General features: G+C 28.3%; 1 protein-coding gene across 3 annotated transcripts in view; it reads right to left on the bottom strand.

The window, feature by feature from the left end:
• tau (microtubule-associated protein tau) overlaps window positions 1-25,403 on the bottom strand; it is a 102,825-nt gene that overhangs the window by 37,719 nt on the left and 39,703 nt on the right. For 2 of the 3 annotated variants that reach the window (XM_065515841.1, XM_065515842.1), the window contains exon 3: window positions 401-444. In XM_065515841.1, coding sequence (XP_065371913.1) covers window positions 401-444 — 44 coding nt within the window. Of the gene's footprint in view, window positions 1-400; window positions 445-1,303; window positions 1,989-25,403 lie in introns of those variants that run through there. The other variant, XM_065515843.1, reaches the window with a different exon arrangement.

Below are 25,403 nucleotides of genomic sequence, written 5' to 3'. Positions count from 1 at the left end.
ATTATAATTTTATTATTATAAAATATTCGGACTAAATTTCGTATTTTTAGTTCCATCAGTTTCGGTCATATCATGTTATTAACAACGGATGTTCGCTGAGGTGGGTCAACGTATTTCCACATATCTTTGTCCATATATGTTTTACCGATTTTTCCAAACATTTTTCAGAAACTAGAAACATTAATAATAAATTTCATACCCTTAGAGGTATTTTTATTTTGTCTCTATCGTACTTAAAATTCAGTTGATGAAAAAAATGCAAGTATTTGTCTTAAATTGGTGGCCACCACTGTATACTTTTATAATTGTTTTAAATTAAAAATTTTGTTCGAAAATATACATACTTTAAAATTATTTTATTTTCTAACTTAAATTTAAGTTTTTATAAGTTTCAACTCACCTTCTCCTGAGTGGACTCATCTACACCGCTGTCATTATCACCTTCTGTAATGAAAACAATATAAATAGATTAGATATGTTTTCAAAAATAGTTTTAAAAAGACTAAATTTAAAAAAAAAATGACTTCAAAATATATAAACGTACACAGAAAAAAGTTTCAACATAAATATAATGATTCGAATTCATTGATTTCAATTCATAACATTTATAAATAATTTCTTAAATAGTATGATTTTTTTAATATTTTATGTTTTGAAATAAAATCTAGAAGGCTTGAAAAATATAATTTCAATTTCATTTTTATTTTTATGTTGTTCAAAAATGTTTGAAATTTTTCATGGAAAATTTTTAGTTTTTTTATGATTTTCAGCTACAAAATGATATAAAAAGCGCGAAAATGATTAAATTGATTTAAGATGATGAAATGCTTTTATATTTATGAATGTTTTATTATGTTTAATGATAATTTTTAAATTTCAGATATTCTCCTTTTTATCTTAAAATATTGGCCAATATATGGCTATTATGCAAATATTCTTGCACTAATTCATTATATAATACAATTATAATGCAATTTATTAAAAAAATTATGTAAAAAAAGCAAAAATTTTCGTCATGCAAAGTTTTATAATATTTATGAACATGTTCTTATTTTGAATGAAATAAGTATGGGAAAAAAAAGTCAAGTTCGATTAATAATATTTATTACAAAATTCATTCCAATTATGAATTTCTTTTTTCTGTGTAGTTATTTTATTATAAAAAATTTGAAACTCTTACTAGACGATTCTATTTTTTTCGGTTTTCTTGCAGTCATATCTGAAGTAGTAGACTCTTCAATAATGGACTTTTGCAGACTTGTGTCATTGGCATATGAATCAGGAGAGGTTAGTGATAAATCACTGGTTTTAGCAGTTAAAGGTGATTCAAAGTCATCTTTAAAAGGTGGTTCGATTTCTTCGATTAGTGATTGACCCATGGGATCGTTTTTGAGATATGTAGAGGTTTTCAGAGGTGTCACAGCTTGACCCATAATGACATCATCGTCATCATTGGTGGAGAGCGATGAGGGTGGTCGTTGTTGGGGCTGTTGTTGTTGTTGGGTGTGTTGTGAGGGTGGTCGTTGTTGGGGCTGTTGTTGTTGTGGCTGCTGTTGTTGCGGTTGAGCATTTGGTGGCTGTCCTGGTGGTCGATTGAAGGGCGGTCGTGACTGTGGATTACCGGGAAAAGGATTCTGTGGCCTATTAGTTTGCGGTTGCCCTGGCGCCTGTGGTGGCCATGGAAAAGCACCTTGTGGTCGTGGTGCACCTTGACCTGGTGGACTTTGTTGTCCACTGCCACTCTGTGGACGAATTTGTGGATTTTGTGGACCGGGACCACCAGGCCTTGGACCTGGTGCACCGGGACCCATTAATAAGTTTCCACGACTATCCATAGTACGTAAGGGTGGTGGTGGTCCACCGGGTCTAACATTCTGTTGCATTGGTGGACCTCCTGGTCTTGGCGGCTGACCCATGGGTCTGGGTGGCATGCCTCCAGGAAATGGTGGTCGTGGTGGACCAGATGGCCTCATCTAAGTAATAAAATGTTAAATATTATTTTGTGTAAATTTATCCAAAAATTTGTAAGTGCTGGGAAAATGTGCTCTTCGTCATTTTTACCGCTGTATAGTTCAAACTTAAATCCAACGAAACTCTTTATGTTATTGTTTCTTATAAAACTTTGTTGATTTTGTTTATAATTTAATGATATTCATAAAATTAAAGTCTGCTGTTCAATACACATACATTAACACAATGTAAATACGTTTGATATTTTGTATTAATGAAAATATTGAAGTTTCATTTACAGTTAAGGAATTTTTGTCATGAAATTCTGTTTCCAGTTGTAACATGACCCAAATTGTTTTAGCCTTTTTATTTATTATTTTTTGATTTTTATTTTATTTCTTTCGGCTTGATTTCATTACAAATAAATATATTTATATCGTACATTGTGTACATGTGTATTTAACTATTTGTTTTTTACCAATCATTTATTGATTCAACAAAGTTTTTTTTCGTGGCCCAAAACTAACCACAAAACTAAACTAATAAAAAAAAACAACAAAAAAATATTAGAATTACAATAAATTCAGTTTGTAAAATTTATTGTTAAACATTAAAAAACATCAACTAGGGGTAAATGTTAAAGTAGAAAGAAAGGATTATGACATTTTGGTATTTCGTTAAGTATTCGTGTATAGTTTTTTTGTTTATTGCAGTGATTTGCATGAACAAAAATAGTTCTGATGTCTTCACGACAGTTATTTTTTAATGTCCAGTTGAGAAATTGAAAATGTTTAGTTTTTTAGTGGTTTTAGTTTAAGATTTAGTACAAGTTAGATAAGTTTTTACTTTCTGTTAGTTACCAAATGCATAAAGGATATTTGTGGAATTTTATTGTATGTTGGAGTTGGGTTGTTAATTGCTTATTTAAAACTGCAAGAATTAACTCTCATATTCATAACACTGTACAAAATTTTTCAGTTCATTGCTTTGGGACAATTGCACGTGAAAGTAGCCCCAAATCCAGTTATTGAGCAAAAAAATGTGAAAAATTGGTCAAAAATTTTAAAAAATGTCCATTTTTTAATTTTTCAGACACTGGATGCACTTTTTTCGGGTCCGCTTTTTTTTCTCCTATTCAATGCTTCAGACACAAAAGAGATATTCAGTACGGTATACCGAGATATAACCGTGTTAAAATATAGAAAAAGTGATAAAAATCCACCTTGAGCAAAAAAAATTCGTATGGCCATTAAATTATTAATGCAGCCAACTTGACAAAACTAATGATGCAGAAGTTCTTAGTTTAGGGGCTACTTTCACGTGCAATTGTCAGAATTGAGTCCCAAAATCATTTTTAAATTTATCAAATACTAATAAAATAATTTTGTATGGAAATTTTGCTGTATAAAAGTAAACATTATTAGTCAATTCACAAGGTCTCTTATCAGTCATATTGTCATAATGTCCTAATATATCACGACCCGGCTGATCGGCTTAACCGACTCTTAGGCATTCGGAGCAGGTCTCTGCTGGTTGGTTACGCTAGCACAATAAACATAGCATACAGAGTAGTATTATTTTAGGACATTTTTCGCTTGAAAAGCTATAAAAACCATTGTGAAATATTAGGACATTATGACAATATGTCATGATACGACCCCTTGTGAATTGACCATATAATAAAATCTTAATCAATTTAAATATTTATTATGAATATAGGGTAAAAATCTTGTAATTTCTACATTTTTCAAAGTATATATATTCTGGATCGTTATAGATAGCGAAGTGAATTCTTCTGGCTCGGTTGCTATTTAAAATCAACAAAATCGGCCCACAAATGGCTGAGATATAAGGAAAACCTCGATTTTTGGCCTATTTTTGATCTATATCTGGATTACAAAGTCATTAATAAAGACAATATGGATATCTAATGATAGATATTTTAAAATCCATTGCAGCGATGTATATAAAGCTGTAGTAAGTTGGACCTACAATGGGTCAAAATCGGGAAAAATATTTGTTAACCCGAATGTTTTTTTCATCAAACATTTTTTTTTTTCATAAATTATTTTTCCAAAAAAAAATTTTTAAAATTAAAAAAAAAAATTGGAAAAAAATTTGTTTAAAAAAAATTAAAAAACAATTTCGAAAAGAAAAAAATTTAAAAAAACTTTTTTATAAAAAAAAATTTCGAAAAAAAAAATTTTTAAGTTTGTTTACCCAAAAATATTAAAAAAAAAATTATTTTTAAGTATAATTTGGTAAAGGGTATCTAGGGAACAGCCGAATGTAGCTCTCTTACTTATTTTTTGTTCAACTGACTACATATTCTTAGAACCAATATAATGAAATGATTCGATTGGCAACAAATCTGGTCATTATAACGAATCTGAATATTGTTACTTTAAGAAGGAAACCCTTATAAAGAAATTCTTGATATTTCCAGACAAAAATATTTTGGTAACTAAGGATCAATAATTACAATATCAGGTAGAGATATTTCTTTTTCAAGACACTTATTTTTTGTAAATTTGATTCCGATTCCAACAAGAATGGGGTAAGCAATTTTTACAAAGTTAGAAGAGTGATTTAATCCTACATAAAACATGGTTCGTTAAAAGCAAAAACATTTTTTATTTTTTTTAAATCTGATTGAATATAATGTATCTTTATGAGCAGAAGAGATAAATTCTGTCCAAATGAGATTCTTCTATTAATACAGCGATAGAGATTTGGATTCTTTTGGATGACTCTAATTTCGAATCAGATAATGCTGATCACAAATAGGGATTTCGAGTTAAAATATAACGAAGACTTCTGCTAATTACTTAACAGTCATAATACTTGAAGTATAATAAACAAATTTATATATACAATATATGAAATAATTTCATAATAAGAAAAAAAAAAAATATTGCTTTGAAATAAAAATAAAAAAAAATAAAAATTTTAGTTTTTTAAAAAAATAAATCTGAAGTGGATTTGTCACCACTATGGAAATTAGGAAAAGGGCTCGGATATGATACCATATGGAAATGGTAGTCCAAGGAAATGGAACTGTAGAAATTGGCTGTCTGAAACAATTTTGGCATTCAAATATTTCTGCCGTTTTCGATTTTTCTAAAACTAAAAAAAGATATTTTTTGCTTAAAATTGTTATTACAACTCCGAAACTACTGAGCCGATTGGAACGCAATATATAAACGGATTAAAGGTTATCTAAGTCTAAACTTTTCTAAGTTTATTTTAATAAAATCGAACAAAGCGTTTTTCGTAATCATTAATTATGTGGAGAAACGTCTAAAAAAATTCACAATTTTACTCAAAAATAAAAATCCATAAAATTTAAAATTTGGACCATATTTGTAGTACTTTGATTTAAAAATGAGTACGTATCAAATAAATACTAAAAAGTTCAGCAATCTAATCAAATTATATGTTTTCACTCCGACTCAAAAATTCGGACGAAATTTATTTTTTCAATTTTTATTTGAAAAACACTCAAAAAATATGATTTTTATAAACAGTTTTAAAAATAATATTTCGTCATATTTAAGTTTATTAGACTACTGACATTTGTTTTTATTTGATACCCATTTTGAGATCAAATATCTTGTATAATTTTTTGAAAATTGTTAAAAATAACGTTTAGCTATCCACAAAATTGTGTTTTATTTTATTTTTCTATGAATGTTTAGGAGTCACTAATGTTTAGTAATTTAATAAGAATTTTCCTATTTTCTATACATATTTATGTTTGGTTTCAAATCATGTCTGCTAGTCTATCTGGCATAGTCCTCTTAATCTTAATTTTCCAAATAACACTATCTATGTTGAATTAATAATATTTACTTTTTAATAAATTTCCTATATAAAATAACAAACCTTATCAAAGAGTAGATAAGGTTTGGTGCAAGTGCAAACTTTTTATCTTTAAAATATTTGTTTAAATATTAAACTATTTTAACTTACCGCATCGGTATCGCCCATTTGTTTCTTAAAATGTAAACTTTTTAAAAACAGGGATTTTCCCAAACAATTGTTCTATTTATTTAGTTATTTTCTTTTAAATCAAATTCAATTAAATACACAAAAAAAACACTTTTTTTAATTAAAATTGTTTAGACAAATATGCAGACAAATCGATAAATTTCCAAAATAAAAAATTAAATAAATTAAGGATGTTACTGTATATTAAAGTATTTATTTCCTTTAAAATTTATATAATTTAAAACTTTCAACACGCAATTTAAAAAAAATAAACCTCTAGACACTTGAGTTAAGAGAAGTAATTTTTTCTTTGTTTTAATACAAATGACACGTTTTTTATTGTTGTTTGTTGTGTGTGTTGTGGCAAGAAGCCGCCAATTGGATGAAACAGTAAAACAAAAACACACGTTCAACTGTGTTGAACTCTAGACCACGTGTGAAATGCTCAGCACGAGACAGTCAGTTACACACTACAAAAATATGTAGTTGGGATTTATTCATATGGTAGAATGTATAAAAGGAGTCAGTAACTTTTTCTATGCAAAGCGTAGTGAACTATTCGTGATAAAAACACGAAAAGGGGAGGGAAGTTTGGCTTTGTTCTTAATAAGCTGCCAGAATTTATAAGAGTTAAATGCTTTCATTTAAAGGAATGTAATTCAAGTGGATTTGCAAATAGTTAAGGCATCTTTTCTGTTGCTTTCGTTTGAAACTGTGATTTTATTTAAATTACAAAAGATTGCATTCTTTTTAATATCTGACAGCCCTTACAGACATAGCACAATTATTTTCCAACATTTTTCTTTTAGTTTATCACATGCTTAGGTCTACGTAATCTGGCTTGAAATAAAACAAAAACTAAACCCCAAAAAAGCAGAAAAAAAACATAAAACTTTAACTAAAAGTGAAAGTCGGTAAGCATGTGGTGTCGCATGTTCAAATTCCCAAAACTCAAAAACTTTTTTTTTGTTTTGCCCCAAAACTATAAAATCCATTGACTACACAAACAGGTATGAAATTGTAACAAACAAAACAATTATCATGTTAAAATAAAGTATTCATATAAATATATATGTATATTATTTAGTTTGAATTCATATAAATATTTTTGGCAAATATTCAATAAATGTCTACTACCAAAGAAAGTCAAACACTTTTTATGTGGAACGGAATTCTAGCAAATGTTTGTTAGATTTGTTACAAAAACTAGTCTTGAGGTTTCTTTTTGATTCAACAAATATTTGCATAAGGAAAACAAAAGAAACCAAAGACAAAATACCTGACGTGAAGAAGAAATTCGATTAATAAGACATGAAATGATGTTCTTTTCTATTAAATTAAATGTGGGTGGAGTTGTTATCGTATCGTATGTTATTAGAATACTGAACGTATGATTGATTTATATGATGTTTGTATTATATATTACTTATACGTTTTAGTGGATTTATTTAACTATTATGTCAAATTTTAATTTGTGGCTTTGATAGTTGTATTTCAATCTGTTTCTTGAAGGAAAATAATAGTTATTTATAACACAGGGCAAAAAAATCGAAAACCAAAAAAAATTTTAAACCACAACTCAATAGTAAATAGTAGTACAAAAATGGTAAAAATTTTAAATTCTATGAATCAATTTTTTTTAAATTGTGAATTTTTTTATATGTTTCTCCATACAATTTGTACATAGCATGGGGAAAATGTTTTCAACATTCAATCAATCCAAAGAACATTAACTACTCAATTTTATGTATATCACTTAATTGTGAATAAATTTCAAAAGAATCAATAGATTTTTGTCTTCGATATCTCATTTTGTTCTTATTATACGCGGCTTTGCGACAAAGTAATAAACCTGAACAAGTTCTGCAGTTTTCGATTTTTCATGAGTTTTTTAAAACACAAAAATTTGCTATTTTCACGTAAAAATATAGTTTTTGCTTCAATTTGTTATTATAACTCCGAAACTACTGAGCCGATTAATACGCAATATATAAACAGATAAAAGGTTATATAAATTTTAAATTTTCTAAGTTTACTTAGTCGATAATATCGGACTAACCCTTTTTGAGTTATCATAAATTAAGTGGAGAAACATCTAAAAAAAAATTCACAATTTTAGAAAAAAAAAAAATTAAAAAAAATATCTATCCATAGAATTGAAAAATTTTACCATTTTTGTATTTAGGTAACCATGATGCATCAAATCTATATAGTGGTTAGTGAAGCCTTTTTTTGATGTTGACCTGTGTAATAGAACATTTTTGTCATATTGAAATTTTTAAAATGTGGCGTCTTATGAAAAAAATTTCTTCAGTCACATTTTGAAAATGAAGTTAGTTGAGTTCATTATAAGATGAGCTTTTAAAACAATTTTGCAATCGTATCGTAAGTTATTAGACTATGGAACGTATGATTGATTTATATGATGTTTGTATTATATATTACTTATACGTTTTAGAGGATTTATATGTAGTTGAGATAAAGTATAAAAATGACTGTCTGAAATTTGGGCGCCTCGAAAATTATTTTTTTTTCTCATGCCAAAAGCTATCGAAAAATGCCTGAATATCGATTTCTAAATCGACCCACCCTAATGTATATAGTGTATGTATATTAAAGACGATTTACATTTATAAAATCCCGATTAATCATACCTCATTTTTGCAATTAAAATTGAAAGCAAGTGTAATTCAAGCTTTAAATTATAGTCAAGCAATTGAATTACATTCTGCAGTAAAAAGGAATCATAAATTCAAACCTATATTTTTCAAGTTAAAAACATAATTACATTTGCATTCAAGTCAAGTCAAATTCCAACAAAATCTTCAAGTGCTTGAATTTTTGGGGCTTTGGTGCTTATTGGGTAGAGTTTTTAATGGTTTGTGTCACTCCTTATGTCTGGAACTCTTATCTTATCTCCATATGATTAATATGCTGTCTTTATAGTCATTATTTTGTCTACAGTGATCTGTTATTATACAGAAATCAGCTAGTCCGAGTTAATTTCACATCCAACTTGTGATTGAAGTAATTTATTCGTTCCGATAGTTGGTTCTATTTCTATATTCAAGTGACTTTAATTTGCTTATATTTGTAAAACTTAACTAAATTGTAGTTAAGATGTAAACAAATTTTTAAAAACATTAACTTTTCAAAGTCGTGGGGTTCTTTACTCGCGAAATTTAATTCGATGTACAAAATTCCAATGTGACTGAATAATTTTTTAAGTAAACGGATTTATAAAATTGAATATGGTTTATTTATTACCGCAACTGCTTTCTTAACTCTTTTCGATAAATCTTTTACGGAACATAGCGAATTTGAAACAATGATTAGGGTGATTTTAGGAAAATTAAGTAGAAAATATATTTGGTTTTTTGTGTCTCACCTAAAAGAATGGTAACCCAGTCTAAACTCTTCTATTTACAATTTCAACAAAAATGTTTGGATATTTACAATGTATCATCATTGAATCATTTTGCTTATCCTACCAATTGAAGTATCTTTGGTAATAAATATGACCGCAATAACAGTTTTTTTCAAGGCATTACATTACGAGAATTACTTTCCTATTACTGTGTTTACTGGGTATAAAATCTAATAAATTTTTGTGTATAAATACCGCAGTAAGTTTATTTGTTTAGATTTCTTGTACAAACATTCCTAATACTCACAATAATTTCTTTTTTTTTTCATTTAACCCAGTTTAAGTTTCGTTTTAATTTATTAGTTAACATTATGGCCACAGGTATTCAATGAATACTCATAGTTTTCATATACTTAGCATTATTCAAGTCCTTTCTGTTTATTTATAACACAAAATTATTATAAACATTTGCATTTGGTCATAATTTTGTTCGATAACGATCTAAAAAGACATAAATGTAACGACATTATTATGAATTTCAATTAAATTTTCTTTGAATACTCTGCAATGTAAGGGTGACCTATTCAGGCAAAATATTCTAGAATATTTATGTTAAAACTTTTGTAATTTGTAGTAATGTTAGTGATGGAGAATAATATATTGTGGGTCCTTTCCCTAACATTCTTTGAATTCTTGTGGTATTGTCAAAGGGATTTGATTATTAAAACCAACAAGAAATGTTATACATGATATATTTATACATTATTATTTGTTTTTATTTAAAGGTTTGTTATTTAACTGTTTAGTTAAATGCATTTATCTAAACTTAGAAATTCCTTTGTAAACTTTTCATTTACGTAGTGTTTTTCTGTAAAGTTTTCATTTATACTGGCTCTAAATATAATTATATAGCAATACATTAAATAAATATAAATTTATTTATACATCGACATCATAATCTGTTTGTTACTGTTGATTAAAGATACAAATATTAATAAGAGAACTACTGTCCACTACTTGTCATGTGTGAACCTACCTTTAGAATCACATTCTGAGTCGATTAAACGGTGTGCGTCCGTCTGGCTGGCTGGCTGGCTGGCTGTCCATGTAAACCTTGTGCGCAGAGTACAGGTCGCAATTTTGAAGATATTTCGATAAAATTTGGTACATATTATTTTTTCGGCCCAAGGACCAAGCCTATTGAAACTGGCTGAAATCCGTCCATTATTTCACCTAGCCCCCATACAAATGTCCTTCCGAAATTGGACTTTATCGGTTATAAATGTTTAATTTAAATATGTATCTACACTAATTCTGCTCCAAATAAGTTTTATATACACACATTTGATGTCACCAAATTTTTTTATGATCGGTCCATAATTAGTCATTCCCGCTTCCGAAAATCACTTTAACGTGCATAAATCGCTTAAAAATGTTGGTATACACACAACATTCAACATAGTTAACTTTCATACAGACATAAATCACACAATTTCGGTGATCGGTCCATAATTGGTCATAACTCCCAATTGGCCCACTTCCGAAAATCACTCAAAAATATAAATTATTGAAATTTTAAAAGAAAAATGTTTTTGCTCTTTTACTTAGCCTTTTGGAATTAAACAATTTCGTTAAAGGACAATATATTTGACTTTAAAATGGAAAAAGTATGCTGGTTAGAGTAGTTTCAAAGTTCTGGGCAATTTTGTGTATATAATTTTAGACAATTTTAACAAATTTTTCAATTTTCAAATCGCGATATTTTTACATTGAAATGAGTTTCCATTGAAAAAGTCACTGATATGGGGAACATATTGGATATATATATTCTACTGGAAAAGTACTTATTTTTGTTCGCGATGTCCCAAAAGTAAGCTGTTATAAGGCCGAAGCCACGCGATGAGTGTAGCGGCGAGCATCAGACCGGTGAGCGTCAAAAAATAAAACATATGTAATACTACTGAAGTGTCCATGTAATGAGCGGCATGTGAGCATCATTTCTGAGCGGCTAAGCGGCGCCGCTCACATTTTATTAAATTAATTGCAGTTTTTGGTTTTGTTGCTACTTTTTTTTATATTCCAAATGTACATTCAATGCATTTTCTTGCCGTTGAAAGACGCCCATTAAAAAATTCGTTTTGAGTGGGTACGCTTCATCACCAATCAAACAATTTGGCACAACATTATTTGACCCAGCCAGTGGTAGTGGTGAGGGGACATTGAATTTACTTGCAGCAAGCAATTTGAATAATGTAGATCCAGCAAAATGAGTTCATACATTCAAAAATTTTAATAATATTCAAAGTTACAAATATGATTAATATAATAATATAAAGTTTTATATAGTTATGAAGTTATTCGCATTAATTTGTAGGTATTAATTGATTGACAAATGATAATGATTTTGATCTAAAAACTCAGAAAGTATAAAAAGTCCAGAATATAATTTTGAAAAAAAATGAGTTATGGATCCTTAATAATAAGAGAAGAAAATACAACGCATTTTTTTCACAATAGTTTTAACAGTAAAAAGCAACTCAAATATTATTTTTAAACCGGAATATTATTTTTCCCAGAGTTGGGAAACTTTAACCCGCCCTCAAATGAAATTCAGATGTAAACTTTCAAAACGCCGATACACGTGTCTTTTTTTGTCTCCTCTATCAAAATTTATTGGTCGGATCTCGTATTTTTTTTTTTGGTGTTGTACAATGTTTTTTATTCTAAACTTAAAAATTTCCTTCATTCGAATAAAAAATATTTTTTTTCCACGATTATTCGAATGACAACTTTGACATTTCAGAACTCTTTTGAGTCTGTGGAAATATTTAGGCAACAATGATTTAGAAGTTCATAAACTATAACTATAAACATTTTCCGAATTTTAAAATAAATTTTATATAATCCTTGCGGGAAATTTGTGTTAATTTTTTCAGATGCACTTATCACTTCACTTATTAAATTATCAATGAGTTGTTTTTTAACAAATCTGGGAAATAATATAATCAATTAGTTTTTACTTTGTGACCAGTATTATAATATCCAAACAGAATAAGTGCTTTTGGAATATTTATATTACGGTGTGACATGTTAAAGAGACAAGTTTATTTCATATAATGTGTTAGAACTAAAAATCGCCCTATCCCCCATGAACCCATAACGAGGCCAGTTCGGTGTCTGTTCCCTTTCCTTCAGGGATACTCCTTAAAATTTCATTAGATCATAAAAAGTATAACGATTTTTATAAAATACTAGCTGTCTCGGCAAACGTTGTTCTGCCATACAAATTATTTCTAGTGAATATTTTGGTTCCAGCGGTATGAAATATACTCCACGACCAATTCTCATAATTACCAATTATATACACATAATTTAATAAAAATCGGTAGAGCCTTTTCGTTCTGTTTGAATTATTTAGATATTTTGCTAATATAAAAATAATTAAATCGCGATTAAAAAGTGTGTAAATTTGGGGTTATATGTATTTTTTGATTCCAAATAAAATAAATGCGAAAAAAGTTTTTGGCAAAAAAATGGAAACAATTTTTCTGGATAGGGACCCCCTAATGACCTAGCACTATGAAATATACTTTATGACCTATTCTCATACCTACCAAACATACATACAAAATGTCGTAAATATTGGTTGAGCCGTTTCGGAGGAGTTCTAACACTAGATTTTTATATATTAGAAGAAGATTAAGTAACAAAGTAGTCAATGTATCCCTTAGAGAAAGAAATTTTCATTAATGTCTGATCACTTGGCTGACTCCAATTGATATATTTTGGGACATTTGACACGTATGTGCTCTTTGTAGATGTCAATTGGATAATTTATATATCCCTGGATATCAAGCGAAAAGTAAGTTGTCACTTTAGTGTCTCTAAGTTATCTGTAGCCCGTTTCTGTATTTCTCGAATCGAAAAACTTTCCTCATGAAACGATTGAATTGCAACAAAAACAGTATATTTGAGACCCAAGTTTAAAGTACTATAACAGGAAAATGGAGAAACCCATAAATATAAAATATACACTTAATAAAAGCCTATATCAATGTTTATCTATGTTTTGAAGTATAAAATTCTATATGGTAAAACAATTGACATATACACTGAATCAATTAAGTCTCCGTACAGACATACTCATAATATAAACTAGCAATTTATGGTCACTTTTCAATACATATTTAATTAAACCTTTTTTAATTAATTTTATAAAAAATCTTATAAACTAGAAATCAAACATAAAAAAACTACAAACATTTTCATTAAAAACATAAAAATTTACATAAATTCAATAATTGTACGAAAAGTATCACCAAAAAAGTCTCCGTACAGTTAACTATTTTAAGGCAAGGAATCCCAATATTATACTTAATTGCATTTAATATGTGGTAGGTCCTCCTTTCTGAGCAATTGCTAGATTTTAATGGCATGAAATGGACCAGCTTTGTTGTTGTCAGGGATTGATTGATTCAGTGTATGTAATTTAGTAAAGTAGTAGAATATTAAAAAAATTTAACGAAAACATGATTCAAAATTTTTTGAACTTCTGGCGCTTCTGTCGAGAAAACGAAATGTCAGCTTCCGAAAAAACTTCGTTTTTCCAAATTTTTATAATTTTGTTCACCTAGATTTTGATTTGGAACCACAGTGCATAAGTAATATATTGGAGAATAGTCGGAAATTGGTTTATTTACAGGCATTCCGCTATGGTACGTTTAAGGATATGTCTTTTTAACTTACTATTTGAGGTCAATTAGCTTCCGTTTAGCACCTCATTCCACGAGAACTGCCTAGAAAACTGATTTTGGATTTTTTGAAACTTCAAAATTGTCAGCTCTGTGTACTCTGTGCCAGTTAGGTAGCTAATAAGGGTCACCCTGCTTAGGACTCACACTTATCAAAATAAATAGTCACGCAGCTCTTTATGTAAGTAGTGGTTACCCTAAATGATAGATAAAATCATTAGTTCGGAACAGTCACCCAGAACTGCTTGGTAATTTCATATTTCTTAAGTCGTGAGTAATTATGCAAATCGAACTAGAATTTCTGTTAGAGTGAATTATTATACTCTTGTAGGAGTGTTTTAAAATACATTTGACAACTTTTTAACTTCCAATTTTATTTTCTCCCACTATTTTATTTAATTTGAGTTATTTTTTCTTCGCAAATCTCGCAACTTATCATTACAATGAAATGTGGGTAAATTATTTATATGTTTGCAGATTCGAAAGTTGACTTTTATGGTTGTTATTGCCAAATTATTTAAGAAAAATAAACAAGCAAAAATATTGACCATAAGTAGCATTATTATTATTTGTTTCGTTAAAGTCCTTAGAATTGTGTTCTTTTATTTAAAAATAATACAACCCTTTTCAATATTTAATATTTCTACTGATTATTTGCAGCCGGCATAATTATATTATTATAGTTATTCACTGCACGCAACTTGCATTCAATAGCAATCTAAAGAACATTTTTGCTGTCAATCTTCTAGATATTTCCTGTGTTCATTATAATTTGTTATCATAGATCAAAGTTTATTTACTCCACATGCAGAAGATACAAGAGCAATAAATCTAGGAAAAACTATTTCAAATATTTATGTCCGCTTTAGATGTGTTAATTACATCAATTTGATGTTTCAATGAGTACAACGTAAATAATTAATTACAAAAAATGTATGTACTCGTATCTAATTGGATTTGTGCTATTAAATGTTTAAGTCTAAAATACTCCACAATATCGTACTAAAAATAGAACTTTCAGTTTGTAACTAAAACAACTGGTATAATTAAATAGTTTGTTCAAAAAAAAATAAATAAAAACTGTAACAACTGGTCAGTTCACAGTGTAAAGTCTTACACGCAATAGTTCAACCACAATTACTAAAATAAATACAAATGCAAATTTATCGATTTTCTGCCTGTTTCAAATAAACTGGCCAAAGGGCAATAACTTTTTGAAAACTCCATAAGGATATTGCACTTTGCATTACAAAACCAAAACAAAACAAGACACCTTTTGAAAACAAAACTCTGTTATTTATTTCAATTTGAGTTTATTTTACTGCAACTATTTTCCAAAAATAACACTTTGTTTTCGTAATAACGTTTTGTAAAATACACTGACTGTTTAGGTGAAGAGTTAAAACTCAACTGAACAAAAGTTCACTATTATATTTTTAGTTTTGTCTAAGAAATTCTTAGAATTAAACTAATTTTTTTTATATGTGTTTTAGTTGGATTTGTTTTGGTAGATGTGTTTTTTTCACGGTATTTTATTTATATATATAATATTTTTGTTTTATTTTGCTAAAGGAAATTAACTAAATAGGGGTTGTGGTGTCACTACAATACCTGCCTGCTCTGCCATATTTGTGCACTAAATGTTAATGATTTTCTTTCGGATAAATTAATCGTTACTCATTTGAACGTTATATCATTTAAATTTTAGGCAATAGCGGAACAAATTGTTTAATAAAATTTAAAATTAATTGCGAAAAGTTTTTCAAAATTAGGCAATTGACGCTTGATTAATTTTGGAAAAAAATTAATTAAAAAAACTTATAACAATTTTATTCAATTTTCAATATTTCTAAAGTTATTTTAAGTAAAATCGAGCTTTAATGAGAAATTTGTTTTTTAACTACACTATGCTAAACCAAAAATATGCAGGGGTTCTAAAATAGCAATTATTTTTTTTTGAAAAGTTTGCAAATACATACTTATAATTTTTCTTGATCACTTTTTATTATTTTTGAAAATTTTTTGGAAAATGGTTGTTGTGGTCGTTAAAGAAAAAAAAACGTACTTTTTTTAAACCTACACTGAGTAAATGATCAAACGCATTTTTCTTTTAAAATTTCAATTATTAATTTTCGTGAGTGATTTTCGGATGTGGGCCTTATATGGGAGCTATCAGTCAGCTATTATGGACCGAATATTATGTCTATATGAAAATTATTTCAGTTTAATTATATGTAAATACCAACATTTTTAAAAGATTTATGCTAGTTAAACTGATTTATGTGAGCTATGGCTAATTATGGAACGATCTTCATAAAATTAGTTGACATGACTTTCGAGTATATAAAAGTTATTTGGAGCGAAATCTGTGTATATACTAGGGTAATCAAATTATTCGATTTTTCTCTTGTTCGAATAAAACGAATAATTAGAAGAAGAGATTTTAACTTGTTTGAATAATTCGATCACACGTTTAAAATTAATCAAATTATTCGAATAATTAAATTTTTTTTAAAAAAGTAAACAATATTTATTGTTAAAGGATAATGTTAAAAAAACATTCGAAAACAGATTCCATCATTAAATTTTCATCAGAAATATTCTGATCAGATTCCCTCCCGAACAAATAAGAAAAGTTTATTACCATGTTAGACAAAGTGTTCAACGATGTTCGAAATCATGTATAAGACGAACTCCATGCTTTTCTTCAAACAAAACATTAGTTTGCAATATTTGTGTTTATCATTCGATTTATTAAATATTTTGCAACACTTACGTACGCGGTTAATAACATCACATATATACATATATTTCAAGATCATGGCCTTCATCTAAATGTCATCCTCAATATCACTTTCGACGACCGTTTCAAAATCACATTATCCATCACATTCAACTCCACTTAAATCTAAGTTAATATTTTGATTATTATTGCTATTCTTCTAATATTACGCCAGCTAAATAACAAATATTTTATTCCGTACCTTTTAGTTTCATTGGTTGAAGTTCTAAGTTAAAAATTTTGAAAGATTTTTTTTTAGAATTGTAACTTCTTGCAGTAATATTTTTATATTTATAGAAGGAGCTATCGGAACACTCATCAACAGTGATCGAAAGTCCCTTTGTCTTTAGTTATTTGTTGAATTTCAGAAACAATACAATTTTTGTGAGTCATTATTTCTTATTTAAATTTGAAATTATGAAAAATTTTAAGGAATTTAATAAATTTAAATATATATGAACATTTATTCGATTATTCTACATAAAATTGTTCGAATTATTCGTTATTCGAAAATGGCAATTTTTAAATTGTTCGAATAATTATTCGTAAGAAATTATTCGATTAATCGAACGATCATTAACTCTAGTATACCTATATAAATTAAACACTTATTACCGATAAAGTCCAATTTCGGGAGGAATTTGTATGGCGGCTCTAGGTGAAATAATGGACAGATTTCAGCCAGCTAACCAGCAAGACGGGCGAACATTGTTTAATCGACTCAAAATATGATTCTGAGTCGATCGGTATACTTTAAGATGGATGTTAAACAAATATTTTTGGACGTTACAAACATCTGCTCAAATGCATAATACCCTCCCCAATATGGTGGTGTAGGGTATAACAAGTAAAAGTGTTACATTTGGCTGTGTCGAATCTTGTATACCCACCGTCAATGTGACAATAAACTATGTGTTTGGGTATATGGGGGGTAGGGTCAATTATGGCTTGATCCGAAAGTTGGTAGAATGATTTAGATTCAAGTTATTTTCTGAGAAGAATCCCGTATGGGGACTATGCACAAATGTTCCCGATTTTCGCCATACTTTACAGTATAATTTTAGAACTAATTTGTTAAAAAATTTTATCAGGATTGCCGCTTAATCACCATATTTATTTTCGGTGGACAGTTGTATGGAGGATAGGTGAAATCATTGACCGATATTGCCAATTTCAATACCAAACAAACCTTATCAACCAACAGTATTTGTAGAAAATATCACCCAGCTAGCACCTTTCGTTTGAGCGTTTTAGCAGACAGACGGACGGACATTGATCACTAGATAATCTTAGGATCTTATGAGGACCCAGAATATATATTATACTTTTGTGGGTCTATATGTGTTACAATTTCTTATAGTGGGTATAATGAGTGAGTTATGATAATTTTAGTTTTTCGCTTTTTCGGTTTTACCACACAAATGCTTGAGTGTTCTTAACAAAAAACAAGTAATCGATTAAGGATCGATTGTGGATTAATCGTAAAAAAACCAATAGTATGACCTTTGGATACAGCAGATCTGTTTATTTATAAAAGATTTATGCGTATTTAGGTATTTTTCGGAAGTGGTCCTTATATAGTAGCTATTATGGACTGATCTTCATTATATTTGGTACGGTGATTGTTTTCTGTATGTCAAATTTCTACCTGATAACGATATTTGTAAGAGATTTATGAGTATTTTAGTGATTTTAGGAAGTGGACTATGTATAAAGCTATTATATAGGTATTTATGTACCATAGAGCCATATTCCGGGAAGAAATTTGTATGGGAACGTGATATTTTTGTCGACTTTTCCTCGAGACCCTATCGTGAAAACAACGGACAGATACACAGCTATTTCGTTTTAGAATTTTATAAGAACCCAGAATATATATTTGGTTCTATGACCAATATTTCGATAAGATAGTGGGTATATAAACTAGATCAGCAATTTTCCAACAGAATTTTACAAATATTTTTCTATTTTAAAATTAGTACCAATATCTCATAAAATTAGTTTCTAAAGAACATATTTATGATGTTTTGAAGTTGTAACTTTAAGAATTCCGTTATTTTACTAAAACTAAATGATCGAGAAAAACTATAAGTATTTTCGTACTCTATGGACCCGAACAAAACCGAATTGCTAAATCAAAACTCCTGCATATTATTTTCGATCACTTTTGTATCACTGTGTAATCAATGTATCAGATATTTTTTGGAGGAAACCTATTCCGTTATGTTTTGAAAACATTGCAAATTAAGACTCTCGAAACTGATTTTGTCCTTGGCTAAATCTGTGATTGATAATGTTGAAACATTTCCAATGTTTACTGAAATATTTACTGAAAACTATTAATAATAAAATTTTTACCACTTTAAATATTATACATTAAAATCACTTTTACACTAATCCTTCAACGATTAATCGAATACTTTAAAACACTAATAGCTGTATTATACAAACAAAAACAACTACAGCGGAATAACAAAAGTAAAATAAAGTGTAGAAAAAAAAACTATCCGTGTAAACTTAAACTATAAAGAAATTATGTCCTTGCGCAGTTCAATGTAAATAAAAATAATACTATCGATAGCAAAAACAAATATAATAAAACAATTGTTTATCACGTTTTCTGTTCCTTCATATAACCGTTAATATGAATATCCTTTATTACAAAGCATGGGAAAAATGTAATTCATTACTATGGCAGTAGAGAAATACGTGTTTAAATACATTCTACTACACCATATTTAGTTTTTGGTTTTAATGTGAAGACGAAAAAAAAACACAAAACAAGAAATAGGTTAACAAAATCCTAAAGACCTGATTTTGTTTTAGTTAGATGGGAAGTACACCAAGTTTAAACAATATAAATTACATTGGTATATTTGTGTTTCATTTTTGGCTGCATATTCTGGGAATTTTTTGCCAATGCTCGCTTCAAATAAATTAGTTGCCTTCGGTACAGGTTCCATATTATGGTCTGGTCAGATTTCTGCAGCTCATAATAGCTCCCACCAAATAAAGAACATTACCTTAGAGCCATGGATATATGGCTTTGTTTCGATTCGACTGGTTCGCCGTCTTCACATTAGATCTCTTACGCTACGAGTTATTGTAATGAATCCATTTTTCATCACGAGTAGTTATTTGGTGCAAAAATTATTTTATTTTATATTGAACGCTATAAAATCATTACGTACATGCAAAATCGTATTTCAAGGTCTCTCGGCTTAAATTAATATGGTACCAAATTTCCCTACTTTTGGATGAATCCAGCTGCTCGCAAATGTTTTGAAATTACTGCTTGAGTAGCTCCCAATTATTTTACAAGCTATTGTTGAGTTTTACAACAACATGGAGTAATGCCTCCAAATCTTGGTCATCAAACTTTTTTTAGTCTAGCCTGGACGATATTTCACTCGCAGAAACCGATATATCGTGAAGTCTTTTAAGCGTTCCAGCTTCCTATATGAAGATATAGGTTTACTAGGGTCTTACTTAATTCGAGTGGGATACTACCCTGGCTTTTTGATCGTACCCTTGCCAGAATTTAAAAAAAAAATTATTATATTTCTTTAAAGCATTAACAATTTAATGAAATACTGTAATAAAGTTATCAGCAGATTATTTTAAACTTATTAATTATGGAATTTATTTATCGGTAATACACTTGAAAGGTATATTTATTGTGACCGATGCTACATCATAACCAGTTTGATTAAGATTTAATCATGTCAATTAGAAGTGATTAACAAATCATTTAAATGTATTCGATTTTGATGTGATTAGAGCTTAATCACGGTTGCAAAATTCGCCCCTAGCCCAGAGTACATATCAAAATCCATTTTAAATGCCTCTATGCATTTATCATCATAGAACAAAATATTAACACCCATATTCATAAAAAATGTTAAATTTAAACAATGTTTTAAAGCAAAATTTCTATTCAAAGTTTGATTTCAAAACGTTGTTTTTTAAATTTAAAGTTGTTTATGAATTAGGACTTAAATATCTATTTTACAAAAATTTGGCCTTTAGTACTTTGGTATTTGCGGAGGATACTTCACCAAATCTTAATTAAGTTTAATACAATTTTAAAAGACCTAACAAATTATATTTATCATGTTATCACAAATGCAATGCACTAAATAGTTAAATTTATATTTCTTATTGAATATTTTATTATCATTTTCAACGTCTGCTTTAACAGACAAAAAAACATAAAGTTTGAATTTTTTATTTTTGTTTGTTTCGCAAAATGCGTATAATAAATCAGATCATCTTTATTTCAAGACATCGTGTCTCATAGTTTCATATTTGGAATGTATTATTGTTGTTTTCTTTTAGTTTTTATTTGACTAAATGAATCATGAAAGTCATTGACATAGTAACAATTGTATTCTTTTGTTTGCTGACCCCTACACCGTAAAGGGTGTATTAGTTATGTTGATAAGGTTTGACAAGATCATATTGGCAAATTAAAATAATTATGGCGCTTAACAATCTCCCATATTTAAATGATTTCAACTTCTTTTGTCTTTTCTAGGTATTCAAATTTATTCTTACTCAGAATGACATTATAGAGATAGATCTACTAATTCGACCATCACCATTCCATATTAATTTTGTCTTATAGTTTTCTATTTTATTGGCTAATTGTCGAAAAACATGCAAGTCAAGTAACAAATTTTACATTGGAGTTATTTATTTATACACAAATTTTTATTGGATTTATTTATTGCGTATCTAAGGTTAAGGATTTTTGTGCTTTTTCATTTGCTTCTATGGCAGACAGACAATAGAGTTTTGTATGTTTATGGACACAATAAAAATTAAATATGCAAATATTTATAAATAATATATCGATGGCTTAATATAAAAAAGGCGTAACACGATTTTTTGTTACTTTACAGGAGAAGGAAAAAACTTAATAAAATCCATAAAATATTAGATACAAAAAAAGTTTTAATGCAATTTTTTATAAAAAGAGCCAACACATTTGATTTCTCATTTAAAATTTAATTTTTTTATTTTAATGAAGTTATCAAATATAGGCCCTTTTTCATTAATATTTATGAAAAAAAAATAAGTTAGGGCTTTTTTAAACTGAGTTGAAAATGAGACATATTATTATAATAATTCAGGTTTAAATAATAAAATGAAATAATTCATGAAATTAAGAGTATTAAATCAGAAGTAAACTCTAAAAAAGATGGCAATATACAGGTAAAAACTTTTCAAATCCTGTTGTCACAAACATATACTTGTTTACTGTAACCATATATATGATTGATACAATGATGTGAATCGTAAATTAACTATATTATGGTTACCACAACCATGTAAATAGTTACTGTGACTATAATATTGTTAAAAAACTTGTAACAATATTGAAATGGTTACAGTAACCATGGACAACTATATTTTTTTCTCTGCGTGTAGACATCCATTTGGTTCATGCCAAACATAATTGTCCAATTCGTGTGTTAAAATATTGTATATTGTGAAATTGTGTAGTTTTATAAAATGCAGCACTCGTCTTTAGTTGAGGAATTATTTTTTTGTTGGGTTTAAATATGGAATAGTTTGACCCCTTTAATAATTGCACAAAAAATGGATAGGACAATTTTATGTTTCCATTTTCTTTTTCTGAATCACACTCAGCGACATAAAGCTGTTAAATTTCCTAATAGGTGGAAAAATCCGATTCAGAAGCGAATTTGATACTTGGAAAATATAAACGCACAACTACAGCTGTGCTGAGAGATTTACTTTGTATTATTGTCATGGTGATAACCAATCAAACAAAACAAAAACAAGTAAGAGAGCTATATTCGGCTGTACCGAATCTTATATACCCTTCACCAAATTATACTTTAAAATAATTTTTTTTAAATATTTTTAGGTAAACAAAATTTAATTTTTTTTCTTCGAAATTGTTTTTTAATTTTTTTTAAAAAAAGTTTTTTTAACATTTTTTTTTTTGGAAAAAAAATTTATGACAAAAAAAATTTTTTGATGAAAAAAAATTCGGGTCAAAAAATATTTTTCCCGATTTTGACCCATTGTAGGTTCAACTTACTATAGCCTTATCTATATCGTTGCAATGGACTTTGAAATATCTATCATTAGATATCCATATTGTCTATATTAATGACTTAGTAATTCATATATAGATCAAAAATAGGTCAAAAATCGAGATTGTCCCAGTTTTTTGCTCATATCTCCGTTATTTATGGACGGATTTTGCTGAATTGAAATATCAAACTTCTCGAAAGCATGTCTGACAGAATTATTGAAGATTTGGATCCCGAAGATATCTGGGGTCTTCAGAAAATTGATTTCAACTAACAGACGGACATGGCTTAATCGACTCCAATCTATAAGGATCCAGAATATATATACTTTATAGGGTCGGAAATGAAAAATGTAGAAATTACAAACGGAATGACAAACTTATATATCCCCCTCTCACGAAGATGAAGGGTATAAAAACGAGTTATGGCTTTTTCTTTCAAAATTCTCCTGAAATTTTGAGGCAAGATGCATCTGACATTTGTCAACCGAAATAAACAAAAAACGCTATTTTTAAAAAAAATGAGTTACGCCATTTTTATATTAAGCCATCGATATATAGAATAAACATTGTTACAAATGTCACGTAACTCATATAGGTCGATATGTGGACGAACATCACTGAAAACGGTTTTTTAGAATAACTTCTGAATTTGAGGGTGTTTCTGAAATTTGTAATGTACTCAGGAAGAGACGCTAGGTCGTTTTCCAAGTTTCTTTTTCCATCGTATCACCGTGTAATTCTTATAAAATGTAATTTTTTGTCTTGAAGATTATTTCCTGAGTTGTTATTCAGATTAATCTATAAAGGCTTTAAGACATTTTTTTCCCCTTTTTTTATTTAAAAAAAGTACGATTATATTAAAATGTTTTACTCATTCCATACAACAATATTTTGAAGCCATTTCTTACCAAACCAACAAGTTGAAAATGTATCCATTAAAACTACAGCACATACCTGAAAAGATAAAAAACAAAATTATTTAGAATAGAGTAAACTTTAATTAAAATATAAGAAAAATAAAGTTTGTAACAAAAATAGCTTTTCAATTCCTTACTACATTAAAAAACTAAAACTAATTAGCAAAGCCAACCACCAAGTTTTTATAAATTTCCCTCAAAAGTTTTTCCAAAAGTTTAAATGTACTAATTCTGTTGGGCCACTCTCTTAAAGCTTTTGCTACTATTTCCCCTACACTTTGAGAGTACATACATATAAAAGCAAACCAATTTATAAAAGAGCTTTCATAAAAATTCATTTTCTATTTAAGGGTGGCCTTTATTGTGCCATTAACATCCACCCCCTGCATCCACTCCAATGCTATCGTTATTTCTTTGTATTTTTGTTTTTAGTTATATATTGTTTTCGTTTAAATATAAAATGTATCTAATGTTTATGGTTGTAAATGTATGAATTTGTGTAGATGTGTATTAAAACCCTTACAGAGGGTGCGTTAACTTGGACTTTGGAATGTATGAAGATAGGAAAATATGTAAAAGAAAAAAGAAGTACTCGTATCGTACACTCATAAAATGCTTTTGTTGGCTTCTTTTCATATACACATGTAATTATCTGCTTATGTACATACATATATACGTCTGTATGTATCTACATACATAGTGTGTGTTTTGTCAAGTCTAAGAGTATTCAGGTTTTTTGTGTTCCCTCAGAATTTTGAAAGAATTGGTTTTAAATACTTTCACATATTGATAGGTATACATATTTTTGTTTAATGATAAAAAATTCAGATTTCTCCCCTCAGTGAATATACATATATATTCTATAATATGGAATAACTAAGTTGGTAATAACATGACCTTGCAGAAGTATACAAAATCTAATTCGTTTACATATGTACTGCCTTATTTTAGTACAATTGGCAACCTGTTGATTTAAAGCAAACAGGATGTGCTATCAGATTTCGGGGTAAAACAATAATTTTTATTCGAATGAAAAAAAAATGTTTAATTAAGAATACAAAATTATTCGATCAATAATTGTAAAATAATAGAATAAATTTATTTTCAAGCTAAAATTTTTGTAAATAGAAATATTAAAGAAAAAATCTCAATTAAACAGAACCAATAATTTATAATGTTAAAAATAGATGTTTATCATTGAACATTTGAATAGAAAATAGTTTCTACACTTATTATGATCTCAAGATCACCAAATTATCAATCTTAACTAAAATACAAAAAACTCAGTTTTGGCCCAAGGACAAAGTTTATTGAAATAGATTTATGATGTGAAACGTTAAATACCCTAGAATGGGAATAAAATTTTGCATAGACTTGTTAATATACATATCGTCCCCTTAATAAAATAATAATAATGGTGTATAATTTTTTTGCCATTTCGAAATAATTGAGTTTAAAATCCAGAACAAAAGTAATATTTCAATTGATCTTTTGATCCACTTTGAAGTAGAATTCCACCAAATTTTGACCACATATAGAATCAGTTATTTAGATTCCACCAAATTTTGACCACATA

The sequence above is a fragment of the Calliphora vicina genome, chromosome 1 (assembly GCF_958450345.1).
Source record: "Calliphora vicina chromosome 1, idCalVici1.1, whole genome shotgun sequence".
Taxonomy (NCBI): Eukaryota; Metazoa; Arthropoda; class Insecta; order Diptera; family Calliphoridae; genus Calliphora; species Calliphora vicina.
The sequence above is the reverse complement of the archived record's forward strand: the minus strand, read 5'-3'. Positions and strand labels throughout refer to the sequence as shown.